The 15,544-nt window shown below is 43.3% G+C and overlaps 1 protein-coding gene across 9 annotated transcripts in view; it reads right to left on the bottom strand.

Annotated features, from left to right (window-relative positions):
- Positions 1 to 15,544, bottom strand: part of MAPKAP1 (MAPK associated protein 1) — a 240,090-nt gene that overhangs the window by 93,492 nt on the left and 131,054 nt on the right. For all 9 annotated transcript variants that reach the window (XM_029919360.1, XM_029919359.1, XM_029919363.1 and 6 more), the window contains one exon: positions 593 to 702. In XM_029919360.1, the coding sequence (XP_029775220.1) occupies positions 593 to 702 (110 nt within the window). The remainder of the gene's footprint in view (positions 1 to 592; positions 703 to 15,544) is intronic.

Below are 15,544 nucleotides of genomic sequence, written 5' to 3'. Positions count from 1 at the left end.
ATAGCATTTTCCCCTCATATCCTTTAAATATTATAGCTAATACCATAAGCTAATTTTCTGTACAAAGTTGGGTAATTAAAGATTAACAGGTATTTGTGTACATCAAGTGATTTATCTTTAAAAAAATCTTTTTACAGGTGCCCTCATTTGGCAAAAATGGAAATTTTGTTATTCTTTTATTCCATACCCTAACCATGAGCACCTGAAAGTTTCCCCCCATGGAAAATTATGTGAAAACATGAAATTAAAAGCAGTACTTCAAATTAAGGATTTGGTTTTCAAGACAACTTTACACCAGCTAATAGCTCAAATAGCTCTGTCTTCATTTATCACAAATTATTAATGATGGGACTTCCATAATCAATATGACCACATTCTTCTCACATATGCTACTGACCCAACCCCTTCCTTGCGCCCGGGGCAGCTTCAAAAAGCTGTGGGCCTGGTAACCAAACCGTCAGGCCGTGATATCTAAAACAATCTAGCCAGGCATCAATACACGCACGCACACACACACACACACGCACTCACACTCACACACGCATGCACACACCAAGCACCTCTAACTAACAGTCTATTTCCCGGGTCTCACCTGAAATTTTCTGGGATCCTTTTCTTCGCTTCACGGCCTTAAGCAAGATTTCCTTCATGGTGACCTTTGTGTTGTCCACCTGAATGAGGGAGAATCCATGAGCAGCATTTCTGTAAGACAAGACAAACAGAAAATCATCACCAACATTCAACCAGAGGAAGGCTACTGCAGTCTTCACTGTGTTCAACAAAATTTTACTAAGTGTACCTCAAAGTGCCAATTGTTTAAAAGTAGACTAAACGAACCTACTTCCAATGAGACAGAGAAAAGACAGAGAAGCATTTTAGTATGAACAGTTCCAAGTGAAAGAAAGGTCAGAGTAAGGGAAGGTTTTCCTAATTTATCTCAAATTGGATCTAACTGGCCTGTGTGGGTCACTAGTGCTGTGGGCTCCTCATGTTGGCTCCCAAGCCAAATCCTGCACAAGGACTGACAACAAACTTGGCTTGTGTCAGCAGGTGTCACTGCAGGCAGATCCCACCATCACATCAAAGCTCATGCAACCCTAGAGGAAAAAGCGTCATGGGGTGAGGAGGGTTGGGAGGCGGAAGGGAAAATATGATAGCCCAAAGCAATTAGAATAAGGGGAAAAAGGCTCTTCCTCACTGGTTGGTAAGTAAGTACGTAAATAAATAAATTTTAAACATACAGTTTGGGGGACCCTGGGTGGCTCAGTCAGTTAAACATCCGATTTCAACTCAGGTCATGATCTCACAGTTCATGAGTTCAAGCCCCACACTGGGCTCTCAGCTGTCAGTGCAGAGCCTACTTCAGATCCTCTGTCCCTCCCCCACTCTTTCTCTCTCTCTCAAAAATAAACATTCAGGGGGGAAAAACCCATACAGTTTGTGTACACTTCAGCAGGAATGTTTGAATCTACTCGGTCCTAGAAGGTCAAACAAAATATAAATTGAAGCATAAGTAATTACACAACAAAATACTATCACTACTTACAAACTTCTAGCCAGTCAAACTTGGAGGCAGTGGTTCATCTAGATAGGAAAAAACTGGTAGGGAGTAAGTACCCTAAGAAAAGCAGCCCATCCCTGGGTGAGGTGTAACTTCACTAAGACTATAAATTGCAATACCAAGTATCACAAATACTACTCACTATGCTCGGGCACCAGAACAAAACAGGCCAATTCCAAGAAACTCATCCAACAAATGGGACCCAAGTTTCCAACTATGGAACATGGGAATTACCACAAGGAGTTTGGTCGCATTCCCATTTCCTCATAAGAATCTCAAAGGAGAACACACGGCCAAAAAACATGGCAGAACTTCATGTTGACGAGAAATCTGAAAGAAAAGCCAAGTCCCAAGCTAAGCCATGGAAAAGCTTCCCGATGGTAGGACAGGCTGGGAAGGGGCCTTAAACCTAGCTTGGACCCAACCAGGTGGCTGGCTGTCCACAGGGGCTGGGGGCTGATCTCAAAACCAAGGACCCAATTTGCTTCTCTAATACAAAGACATCTCCACACCCCTCCTCACCATACGGCTTGCTGTTTAATCCTTGACATTCCATTTGTTAAAAAGCAAAAGCCGACGCTGGTCTAGCCAGCACGATCATCCATTTTAACTTGGTCAAGTTCTTGCTATTGAACAGCAGGCCTGAGAACTGTCAAGCTAATTTTACTGAACACTCTGTTACTGAATCATGCCTGAGCTCCAGCCATTCTTTACCTCAGAAGCTGGACCCCATCCCAGAACAATCTTTAAAAGTTTATTTTACTGATCAAAGCAAAATAAGAAATAGCTCTTTTTTTTAAAACTATATTTAGGGAGCGATGCAGTAAGTGATACTTTGGCAAGAGCACTGAAATGTAAAGTGCCTGGTGCATTTATAAACTTGGGGGTATTTGCTCTGGCGCCAGGCCAGTGTGTGTTTGGAACAAACGCCAATCATCTGCGTTCAGACTTGTCGTCCCCTGCTCTCTCCTCAGAAGTCAGTATGCGCTCCATCTGTGACAATATGTTGGGCGATGGGTGAGTGAGGCCTAAAAGGGAACACAAGTTCTCGGGTGCGCGCAAACCAGTACTGGGCTACATCTCATGAACCTCCGTCTACCTGGGGTCCACCCAAACTATTTTAGATGGGAGTCTGCCTATAAACTGCTCACATTCTCTCTGAATCTGCTGGCTGGCTGACAGCGTTATTTCAAACCAATACGTTTATCTTTTGTAGCAAAGGCAGACTAGAAGCTCAAAAGCAAGCCTTGCGTTTGGACTAACTTCCATAAATTAAAAGTGTCCTTTGAAAAGATTTTTGAACAGAGGAAAATCCCTAGTCTGTATTTTTCTGTCATTTTACCAAAACGTACCTGGGTGACAAGGTTAAAGCAAGCAGAGGAAATCCCTGGCACTTATCATCCACAGGCATTACTGATAAATTGTGTGGTGGAGGAATAAAGGATTACCTTCTGTATTTTTTCATTACACTTTTCTTTTGTTACAGAATACATAAATCCATTGTGGCACAATGTAATATGTATCACCGTGCTACACCTGCGGACGCTTCCGGGCGGCTGCCATGTCTGTGCAGTCAGGAATGATAAGTGAACCACCCGTGAATGTTAACGATAGTGATCATTCTGAGGTAACTCGGCTCTCCATCTTCCTTTACAGCCTCCGTGCTGAAGCCAGGGTAGCAAGGTTCATGAGAGGAAAATGAAAACAACAGCGAAGGGAAGGGGCACGCACGGCACTCGCAATGCGCCTTCACGAGTGCGCCGTGTCTTACTCTGGGGCTCCATTTTGGTAAAATCGTGCACATTAAAAGGAGAAGGAGGTTGTGACCCGCGTACTACACACTCAACCAGACCTAATGAAAGCTTCCTCAGGCCAGTCCCCCACCCCACTCGCCTCTCTCCCTCCAGACCAACACCAGCTTTGGCTCTTGCTCCAAGTCTACAGCACTTAAGGGGGCAAACTGTTTCCAGAATACAAGAGGACAGCATATAAGTGGTTCTCAGAAGACATCTAAGTGCAACTGTTAAGTTATGCTCCCATTTAATAAATGGATATGGAGACTTGCTCCTACAATTTTCAGCTCGACTTCCAAACATTCTGGGTTTTATGCCTCATTTCTTTATATCCAGGAATTTTTATGGGCTTTCTAAAAAAGTCTATTGAAATACATCATTTAGAGCCGCTTTTATTTAATGTTGGGCATTGGGTCTGCGGCTGGGAAGACAGTGATTTCGAGGGACATGCTGGCAGCAGGTAGGCAGGGTGCTGGCCCCGCCTCCCTACCGTGTGGCCCTGCATTCCAGTCCCTGAGGTGTGACCTGTGCTGGGGGTGACTAGCCTTTGGACAGACAGGCGGATGGAGAGACAGATGGGCTACAGAGCCAGAGTCTCGGCTCAGAAACTGCTCTTCCTCCTGCTCCCCTCGCAGACAGACAGCTTGTTCTCCGCCACAGCAGGGCACTCGCGGGCACTGAGCAGAAGCGGCCGCCCTCCGAGCCCCCTGGGCTGCGGGGCTGGTCTAGGACGAAGCGCCACCTCGGGGAGCTGACTAAATGCTGCCAGGAGTGCTTCAGTCAATTCAAAGTTAGGTCCTGTCAAGTCTCGTAACCACTGAAAAACGTATGGGCATTTTAAAAAGAGATTACTCACTTGAGGAATTTGGCCCTGTCCCAGTGCAAAGCCACTCAGTTACCAGAGGGAAGTTTCTGTACCAGCATTAGCCTAACACGATGAGCATTTCTCTCCTAAGTATTAAACCAGAGGTGACGGGCAGAGAGAGGAAGCAGGGGCACAGGGCCTTATCTGAAAAGCTTAGATTCTATTTCCAGGGACAGAGCTGGAACCAGAATCCACGTTGGAAGGCAACATACTGGAGAGGAAAACATAGGGGCTGGGAGTTAAATACCCTTTGGTTCAAATCCTGGTTCTACGGTTCACCAACACGTGGGATCCTGAGCTGCATCCATGAAACGAGGAGGCCACTTCCCTACAGAACTGTCAGGGAGGATAAAATAGACAATGCACGCCAAGCACCTGGCACTGAGGTTGGCAAACGGCAAAGGAACTTAGAAATGTCAGTTCTCTTGTGTTCTCCTGGTCTCAGATCATTGCTCCCAAGACAAGAGGCCCCATCTACCCCTCTTCTCCTACCCTATCAGCAGAGATTGCTTACTGGGGGAGCAGATCCCAACCACTGCTTATCATTGGTAACACAGGGCTATTAAAATGTGCGATTCACTGGGCATGTTGGCAGCAGTCAGGAGCACTGTGAGCAAACCACCTCTGGCCCGGCAGCAAACCTCCTCTGAAGCTCACAGAAGAGCACCCTGGGCTCCGTTTTCGAGGTTTTCGTTTTTGAGAGAGTAAACCAAAGAAGCAGGTATATTGCACCTCAGCTTGACCCGCTGCCTTTGGACGGGGATGATGGAAGTCAAAAATCATGGTGGTGGTGCAGAGAAATTGAATGAGACTTATTAAGAGCTTTCTGAGCTGCAAGTAAGTACAAGATACTGTTCAACAATTACAATAGCAATAGCAGCAACTACTATCTACTGAATAGTTACTACGTGCCAGGTGCTATGTTAAGCTTTAAAAACCTGTATTAACTCATTCAATTCTAAAATAGGTGCTATTATTATATCCATTTTATGGAATCTGAGGCTGGAGGCATTAGGGAATTTGCTGAAGTCACTCATCTATTAAAGATCCTAATTTTGGATTCAGAAATCACCACTATGGTCCCTAATACAAATAGCACAGTCCATAGGGAGAGAAAGACAAAGAAACAAACAAAGAACTATAGTTCTTTGTGATAAGCACAAAGATGCAGGCCGGCTCAGAGTGCTACCGAAACACAGAGGCACTTAACCAAGTTGGAGAAGGGGTAGGGGATTGAGAGAAGCTTCTTGATGGAGATGTCTCAAAACACAGTGCTCATTTCCCTCTACGTCCTGCTAGAAAGAGGGTGGTGACCGAGAGGCGGCAGAGCACAGCAAGTCTAGAGTAGAGCCTGTTGTGCCTTCCCAAATTAAATGATATAATCTCCCTAGCTTCCAGTTTCCTCATCTACAAAATAGGGCTAATTCTTAGGAGTGTAAGATTGTTGTGAGGGCTAAATACTTCTAAAGTAGTTAACATAATACCTGTCTATAATAGTTGTTTAATAAACAACAGTTAATATAATAATTACGGGCTCTTCTTGGAAAGGAAGTGATAAATAATGAGACGCTGACAGCTGTGAACATTTACTGAGCACTTACTTTGTTCACTTAACCCTCCCAGACAACGTAGGTACTATTATCAGTCTCATTTTAAAATGGAGGAAATTGAGGTTAAGCAAGGTTAGGACACTTGCCTGGAGTTACACAGCTACGTGGTGGACCCAGGAATTGAACCCAGGGCAGCCAAACACCAAAGTTGGAGTGTTAAACCTCTCTACAGCCCAGAAGGGAGCGCTGAGGACTCAGGGGAAGAAGCGACTTCCGGATAACATACCCTCCAGATCGGAACTGCTGACCAATCTGGGGCAAAGGTTCAACTTCCACTGTAACGTTCAATTTGATTATAGAATGTCCCAACTCTTAGACCAACCATATGAACTATGAGATCCCTTTTTAAAAGCTCTTGGAGGACAACATGGTTTCTTGAGCCACAGTCTCAGTTTGTGGAAGTGCGAAAAGGCCGCCAAAAGAGCAGCACGCGATTCTCCAGTCCCAACCAGGCCATAATCGTGATGAAGACGCCCCTCCAGTGCCTAGCCGGCGCGGGCCCCAACTCCATGCATGTTGATTCTCCAGCACTTCAGAGTAGAAAATGAAAATATATGAGCAAGAGAAAGTTTTGTAATAACTGCAGCCTGCCTGCTTTAAAGCAGGTCCTTCGGGTATTACTTTATCCATAAAGAGAGTTTACACTAGTGTGAATGCCACATTTTGTTTCCCCTTGCACTGACAAAAAATTTTTTTAAGATCAAAGCGTATTGTGCGAGTATGTGATGTTTGACATTGGACAAAGTACTCTTTTTCAAAACAGACATTTTCCAAAAACATAACTCGCTAGACTAATGGGCAGTGAGAAGCCAAAATGACTGCCCTCCGCCTTCTCCTTGTGTATCTTTGCCAGAGTCCTTGGGACTTGCCAAATCCGGTCATGCCTGCTTAGCTTGCTCGACTGATTGTGCCAGAAAAGAAAATAAGACACAGATGTATTTGAGCTCTTTGAGATGCCAGTAAGAGAGACAGCTAATGGCTTCATTTCGACCCTCCCCTTCCAGCTGGGCACAGGTGGGGGATAATGAGGTCCCTCTCCCTAATCAAACTCAATTATTTACTACTCTATATAACCGCAAAGACATTCACATTCAGTGCAGAATATAAAACACACCGTGGGCTACTTCCAACCACTGCCACTGGGTATTTATAACAAACTCAAGTGGCTAACAGTTTGCCTTGGCAGGAGTTTAAGTGTGTAAAGTTTTGCAAACTGTTTCTGTTCAAATATGTCCTGCTGAAATGGGGTCCCAGGCGGGGTTCCATAACTGTCAGGTCAGTGAACTGCATAACATCTGAGAATGTATTCACCACGCAGTGCAGACAGGATCTGGAAATCAAACGCTTCGTTCTATTGCAACCTTCTGAGAAGCATCACAGTTTTTTCAACAGCAAGACTGACATTGTATTAATAAACATTACAAGTCACTAGCCTGACATGTACATAGCAGCAGCTGACAGACTCCAACATAAGCTGAGGGGAGAACACAGGAAATCAAAATGAGACATAGTAACTAAACATGGCCAAAGGGGGTGGATCATGAAACAAATCACATTAATGTCAGAAATGTGAGCCCTCAACTTTTAAGATATATAGCAACTAAAGCAGCAATCTGGTATAATTTTTGGATACCAAAGTAAGTTGATGGCTATCTAAAATGTGTTCCTTTATTATAGGAACAAAGCGTATCCTGGCACAATTTCAACAGACATTCCAGTGAGCAAAACATACATATTTAGCTTGTCTGACCTTTAAATTCTTAGAAGTATGTAATTAATGCTTTCCATCTTTATTACTTGCTCCAATATTTCTGTCACTTTAAACAGACACAAAGAAAAATCTTTTCTGTTCTCTAGATAGTAGCTGTTGCCAAAAAGGAAATCAAGTCAGATTTATAAATACAAAATTAAACAGACTGCATATGTTACATTTCCATACACGAGGACAATCTGGACAATGAAAATGTTTGCTAATACAACAGAATGAAAAGAAACAACATGCAGTTGGTCCTCTATGACTCAGGCAAACAATAAATAAGTAGGAAATTTATACCCGTATTGTCAGGCCTGGTTACAAAAGATACAGGCACCTTCTCCCCTCCCCCCCATCCTCTTTTAGCTCTGCCCCTTACCAAACTGTATGGCCTTGAGCAAATAACTACCTGTCTCTGATCCTCAGCTCATATATTATAAGAATGAGTTTCTTATAAGGAATAAATGAGATAACGGCTACTAGGGGCACCAAACTGAGTGTGCAAAAACGCTCATCTCCTTTTCTTTTTTTTTTCTCTCTTCTGTCTAGACTATAAAACAGTATCACATAAGAGTAGAAGAGGCTTCAAATTGATGATATCCTTTAAAAAAGGTCTGGTTGCTTTAGGTATACTGTAGAGATCTCATCAAGACGTATACTAAAACTACCCACCCTTTTGAAAAGCCCACATACGGCAAAGAGCAAGGAGCCTAGGCCAGGCCTCTTAAAAAGCAGCTAACCTTTCTCTTCATGCAGAGCCGAGAGAAGCTCAGGAGTCTCTGGGAACCCTCTGGGCCACAACGTCCACGGAAGCCCAGCGTCTGGTGGAAGACCATCTGCGGACCACCCAGTGACCCATTTCCCAAACAGCAAAATCCTAGCTGGAGTCTGTTTGCTCCGCTGTGTAGTTGCTGGTCAGAAAGGTGCACCAACCATTTTAAGTCAATACATGAACAGGAGGGAAGTCTAATCGTTCTTACTGACTTCTGATTAAGGGGGATTCTGTCCATTTTATTGGTTTGGACTTTTCTTCCTTTTTTAAAACCCTTCTTCTCCACTCTAGAGTAGGATCCCAGTGTGAAATGTCAATGTCAGCAGATGTAATGACACCATCACAGTTGCTATCATCACTTCCATTTTTAAACTCAAGTCAGTTCCATGAGTTCTGACTGAACTGGCCCTAGACTGGGGAGTGGGAGGGGAGGGACAAAGCAGGTTCCTCCCCTGTTCACTCCCAGATCTCATTCTCCCTTGTCCCACTATGGCTAAGGGCCAGCAGGCCTTCGCTTGGTCACTGCTGGCATGAGGTACTTCTGGGGGTACTAGGCACTAGCAGAGATCCAGCTATTATTTTGGGGGACCAACCATACACTCCCCTATACTTCTGCCCTACTTCTACACTCCTGACACTCTAAACAACTTCAATGCCTAGGCTCAGAGTGGCTAGCAGCAGGCAAGTTAGGGACTCCTGTTTATATGCACATTTGATCTGTCCAAAATCAATCAAGAACAATGGATATCTTAGAAATCCACTTGCCAGTTTGGTAAAGGAGAGAGTTTCCATTAGAATGCAACTAATTTGCAAGTTTTTAGCATAATCCATTCTCCTTCCCTAGACAACTCTATTTCCTGAGTTTCCTGGGACCAAGGGCTTGGGCAGGAGAAGGCTCCTTGAGCATTGACTTGGTAAGAACATCAGAAGTCACTCAGCGTCACATTCTTTTCCACAGAACACTTTCCCAATTAGGGAGTCATTAAAATTAACTAGTTCCTCTTTTTAAACATAAGATAGTTTAATAAGTCATTATCTTCCATCACTTCCAAAGTGAAAGTTTAAATCTTCTTTTGTATGAAGAAACATAGCTCTATTTTCTAATTTTTCTATGATGGACAAGTATTCATTATGCAATAAATAACCACAAGAAAAGTTAAACCACATGCACACCTTGGTGTGAATTATTCAGCCTGATAAATCTCTGACAGAAATAACAAAAATAGCAACTATGTAACACTTCCTACATAACAAGGTCTGAGCTGACTTCTTCAGAGCTGCATTTCCTATCTGAGGTTCAAGGGTCCCCAGGTTTAACAGATGAATTCACAGGCTAAGTTTCAGAATTAAAAAATTTTTGCTTTGGGCACCTGGGTGGCTCAGTGACTTAAGTATCTGACTTCAGCTCAGGTCATGATCTTGTGGTCCATGAGTTTGAGCCCTGTGTCGGGCTCTGTGCTAACAGCTCAGAGCCTGGAACCTGCTTCAGATTCTGTGTCTCCCTCTCTCTTTGCTCCTCCCCTGCTCGCTCGCTCACTCTCTCTCTCTCTCTCTCTCTCTCTCTCTCAAAAATAAACTTAAAAAAATTTTTGCTTTCAGTTTAATGAAAATAATAAACACATACATATGTATATGTATCATATATGTGATACATATTTAGAAAAGCAAAATTACATATGGATTATATATATATAATAACTTATACAATAGAGAAGATGTAGGCCACTCTTAGCCTTCCATGTTCCCCATTCTCCACCCAGTTGGAGGAGCCTTGAATCACTGCTTAGAGGAGAAAGAACAAGGAGAGCAAGTGGCCCCTCCTTAGATCCCAACAAGAAATAAACTTACTAGTAAGCCAGGGTCAGCAAACCTACCCCACCCCATTCACTGATGTACTGTCGTCTACGACTACCTTCTTGCCGCCGTGGCACAGCTGAGCTACAGAGAGGTATGGCCCACAAGCCTACAATATTTACTGCTTGGCCCGTTATAGGAAAAGTCTGCCAACTTGTTGGATAAGCTGGTGAGATTTGGGGGGCTGTGTGTTCCAGCAGCTAGTTATTTAACGTCACTAACAGACGCAGTCAAAGCCAAATGGTATCACTGCAGACTGCGCGCAAAAACATTCTGGGGACGGGAGAAGCGGGCACAAGCCCCTCCCGAACGGAACAGGTGCGCTGGCCTCTGACGGATCATGTTCGGCAGTGCCACGTCACACTGTGCACAGGCACCTATCAGGCAGAGAGCTCGTTTGCGTACAGACCAAGTGACAACTTTGGAAAGTCTGGTGATCGGTTCTCCTGGTTCACTAGGTGCTAAGGCGGTATTCCTGCATATAGGACTCTGAATTTCAAAACAGGGAAAAGTCCTGGGCAAACTGACATAAATTGGTTATCCTTGCAGAACTGTTCTTTACTTTTTCCAGTAAAGCACATTGAAAATTGGGGGAAGGGATGCACTATAAATCAACTGGCTCATTAAAATAATGGACTAGTAGTTAAAAATACACTCATTGTTTAAAAGAACAAATATTGGGGTGCCTGGGTGGCTCAGTCGGTTGAGCATCTGACTTCGGCTCAGGTCATGATCTCACAGTCCATGGGTTCGAGCCCGGAGCCTGCTTCAGATTCTGTGTCTCCCTTTCTCTCTGCCCCTCACCCACTCACTCTCTGTCTCTCAAAATAAAGACAAAACAAAATTTTTAAAGGACAAATATTAATATGGCAATTAAGGTTTCATATGAAACTCAAAAACCTCAAGTTGTCAAGTTAAACATTTAACACCCATTAAATCCAACATAAGTGATTTAATTTCAACAAAACATCATCTGTTGCATTTAAGTTGTTAATTGTATTTTATTAATGTTATAGTTTTATTTGCATTTAATTTGTAATTTTGTTTGGGTTGCATAAAGACATGGAATTTATAGCTAGAATTTTACATTTATATGTATGTAAGTAAGACTATAATAAAACAAATTTGGGCAAACACTGAGGCTTCAGAAGAATTAATTTTCCTTTAAAAGAAAATTACATTTCATAAAATTCTTCACAACAAGTCCATGAGGTAGTTATTATTCCCCTCACTTTACAGATGAAGAAACTGAAACTACAGTCATAGCAAATCATCTGTGAAACTGAAACTTGCACCCAGATTAGGCTAAGCTCAACGTCTGTGCGGCCTCACTTGGGAGTGGGGAAAGACGGTAGATGGGAGCCCCATGGTTGGGTGGTCTGAGGGCCTTTGAAAGCCGAGGGCAACCTGGGAACTTCATGGTATTCAAAAGATAGGAACAGGGCTGCAGAAGAGGCCGAGTGGGCTAAAAAGATGAGGGAGGACAGAAAGTTTGGCCAAGGTTCCTCCCATCAGCCCAAAGACACCGAAAGATTCACCCATTCCTTCTCTAAGAAGCCCTGTGCAGGCCGCTGAGGATAGAGAGATAACTGAGACCGTATGCACCCTGTCTTCAAGGAATCTATGGTCGTGCTGCTGTCTCTTCAAGGATGTCTGCCCATAAGAGGACTGACGTGAGAGTCTACAGACCTCCATGTCGCCCCGCCCTTGCCCATACGCAGCGGAAGGTAGCCCAACAGCCAGCTCAGCGCTCTGCCCCTCTCTGTCAGAAAACAGAAAGGAGGGGAAGAGGAAAAAGGTAGAAGCAGCAAAGAGATCTATTCAATAGTTACCTACTCACGAAATATTTGTGGCACACCCACCACAGTAATGGAGCTATCCTGGGTGTTTGTGGGGCATAAACGATCCAGTTCCTGCTGTCAGAGTTTTTAATCATAACAACAATAACTGCAGCAAACACTCAGACAGGCACTGTTCTAAGTGCTTTACATACATTAACCCCTTCAATCCTCACAGTGGCTCTAGGAGGTAGGTGTTATTATTATTATTCTCATTTGACTGGACCCCCCCCCCCCCCACACACACACACAGTACTAAGGGTAAGCTCAGGATTGGCACCCAAGCACCCTGGCTCCAGAGGCCACCACGCTCTTACCTACTACACTTTAATACACAGCAGCGGAGTGCCGGCTTCAAGACTGTAGGATTCCCCTCCGCCATCCTCACCCTCAGCAGGGAGTTGCAAAGAGCGTGGAATTTGAAGTCAGACATGGGGGCAAATCCAGGCCTGAGAGCAATCCTTGTCAGCCTCAGTTTTCATGTCTCTAAAATGGTCATTATAAAAACTGGGCTATTTTCAGATTAAATGGAATAACATATAAATTGCTTTCAATTTGTAAATACTAATTCACTTCTTACTGTCAAAACTTAGCACCCTCTTTCAGTTCAGTGTCTTCCCAGACATCCATTGCCCTTTCTCTGGGAGAGAGATGCAAGGAGGAAAGGGAGAAATGAAGAAAAGGAGCAACGGATTTATTTATTTTGCTGGGACTTCACCCTCTGAAACTATGAACACATCCCTGGCAACTCCTGAAGGTCTGCTCTATCCTGCACTAGCAGGAGAGGCTTTCCTCAGTGAAAATATAGACCAGAAAGGTGAATGGAAGGTTGCAGAAGAAAACACACATAGGGCAAATGGTCAGTAATCTGTACTATTTCATCAGAAAACTGAGAAGAAGGGGCGCCTGGGTGGCTCAGTCGGTTAAGCCTCCAACTTCGGCTCAGGTCATGATCTCACTGTCTGTGGGTTCGAGCCCCGCGTAGGGCCCTGTGCTGACAGCTCAGAGCCTGAAGCCTGCTTCCGATTCTGTGTCTCCCCCTCTCCCTGCCCCTCCCCGCTCATGCTCTGCCTCTGTCTCAAAAATAAATAAAACATTAAAAATTTTTTTTAAACTGCAAAGAAAAAGAAGAAACAGAAAATGTACTGACACTTTTGCTCTAAATGTTCACATATAAAGATTTTACTTTACTTGTGTTTTCAGAAACACTACAGACATGTTGAGTAAGTTCTCTGAAACTTTAAATAGAAAAAGGACTGGCTATTGTGTGGGTTTAGGAGTGGGAATGCAGGGATGGGAGTAGTTTGGGAAAAACCCAAGAGTATTAAGTTTAAAGTCGCTGTTGTTACTCTCTACCTTTCTCTCCTCCCTCCTTCCATTCTCCAAAAGCTGGGTTTCATAGAGAGACACTGTGTAGTCTTTAGATGCTTCTCCTGGGGAGCTATGTCCGGCTTACCCCAACTCCAACCCCCAACTACTGAAAATCACTGCTTTGAAAGCACTTGTTTTATTTATTTAAAAAAAATTTTTTTTAATGTTTTATTTATTTTTGATACAGAGAGAGACAGAGCATGAGAGGGGGAGGGGCAGAGAGAGAAGGAGACACAGAATTGGAAGCAGGCTCCAGGCTCTGACCTGTCAGCACAGAGCCTGATGTGGGGCTCGAACCCATGAACGTGAGATCTGACCTGAGCCCAAGTCAGAGGCTTAACCCACTGAACCACCCAGGCGCCCCTGAAAGCACTTGTTTTAAAACAGACTTACAGTTCAAAAGAATGCTATGGTCAAATGTTAATTATTTATTTAGTAAAAATTATGTGCTAATGAGAACAACTCTTCCAGTCACCGATAGGTAAACAAAATGAAGGTGGAAACTACTGAGATGCCCCGTATACATCTTTGAAAGTGAAAAGAAAGAAAAGAAAAAAGTTCTAATGGCACTCTGTGATGGTAAGACTTTGAAAAGACGCTTTTATGGATTCTACTGGTAGCATTGTGAACTGGACCATCCTTCAGAAGGCCACATGTCAATACAAAGCAAAAGTCTAAAGATGTTTCTACTCTGACCAGTAATCCTACTCACAGAAACCATCCTAAGGAAGTTATTCAACAGAAATAAAAGGGTCACAGACAAGGGCTCTTATTATAGACTCACTTATAAAACCCAAACAAGTAAACAATCTAAGCACCCCGTGCTAGGGTTCTGATGTGGCTGTATCTTTCTCTATTGTACTGCTCAGCACATTTTAATGACCTGATGACTTGTCCCCCAACTAGATAGCATGCTCCATGGGCAAAGGGGTTGTCTCTGTCTAGATTCTTGGCACATAATAAATGTGGATTGTAGGAACTAAGAGCAGATATCAAACATTTGTAATTTTAAGTAAGAATAACACAGTATGTGCACTAGAACTGAAACTGTAATATATATTCATGGAAATGGTGATACAAAAATGAAACTAGTTCCGAGGATGGAGGAATCACTGGATAACTTTTAAATTGTTTTCAGTGTTCTTTAATGTTGCTGTTTTAGTGCCTCCGAAATGTAAAAAGAGGAAAATATTTACTGTTACTACATCAAACATAGTTCATACTTCCTAGCAGGGATGAAACGCTAACTACAGAAACTTGAAAAATCATCCTCTAGCTACCTGCCCCCCAAGCACCAAGGTATTCTTTCTTTGTTCAAGAATAGAAAAACCCAAACTACTCATATATCATAAGTAGCATAATCCTATTTTCAGTACAAATCTGAAACAAAGGCAGTATGTCTTAAAGAGACAAGGAAAAGTCCTCTAAAGCAATCCCTCCTTCGGCTGGTGAATTTGCTGGTTCCTAACAGCAGGGGGTGCCAGAAGGATCACTACTGTTCCCAGGAGAGGGCCCCCGTCTCAGTCCTGGTCAGAAAATGCTACAGGTTTTCCTCTAGCAACAGGGACCTCTGGGTAAAACTCGCTCTAGAGACTTGAATAAACAAAAAATTACATTTTTATTTTCATTAACTTCTAACTGAGAGTTAGCATTGCCTTGAATTACAAACGCAGTCAAAAAATCCCAGTTGTAGTGGCGGTACTGGTGACTCTGTCACGAACAGAACAAACACAGATGTCACGCCACACTACAGTTGTGGCAGATTTCTCTAGAATCATTTATACTCATCACTTACTTTGAAGCGAGAGACTTCAGGAGTTATGATAGTCCTGCTGCTGTATCTTGGTATGAAATGTATTAATAAAACCATACATGTTATTATATCACAGATTTGTTTAAAAATTTCATAAGTATTTAAATGTAATGGCATTCTCTTGTATTCCTATGGATTTTATTTTCTGCATTTACAAACACTCTTCTGGAGGGGCACCTAGGTGGCTCAGTAGGTTGAGTGTCCAACTCTTTTGATTTCAGCTCAGGTCAGGATCTCATGACTGGAGGAGAGGTCAAGCCCTGTGTTAGGATCTACGATGAGAGCACGGGGCCTGCTTGAAGGATTCTCTCTGT

This window comes from Suricata suricatta, chromosome 13 (genome assembly GCF_006229205.1).
Source record: "Suricata suricatta isolate VVHF042 chromosome 13, meerkat_22Aug2017_6uvM2_HiC, whole genome shotgun sequence".
Lineage (NCBI taxonomy): Eukaryota > Metazoa > Chordata > Mammalia > Carnivora > Herpestidae > Suricata > Suricata suricatta.
The sequence above is the reverse complement of the archived record's forward strand: the minus strand, read 5'-3'. Positions and strand labels throughout refer to the sequence as shown.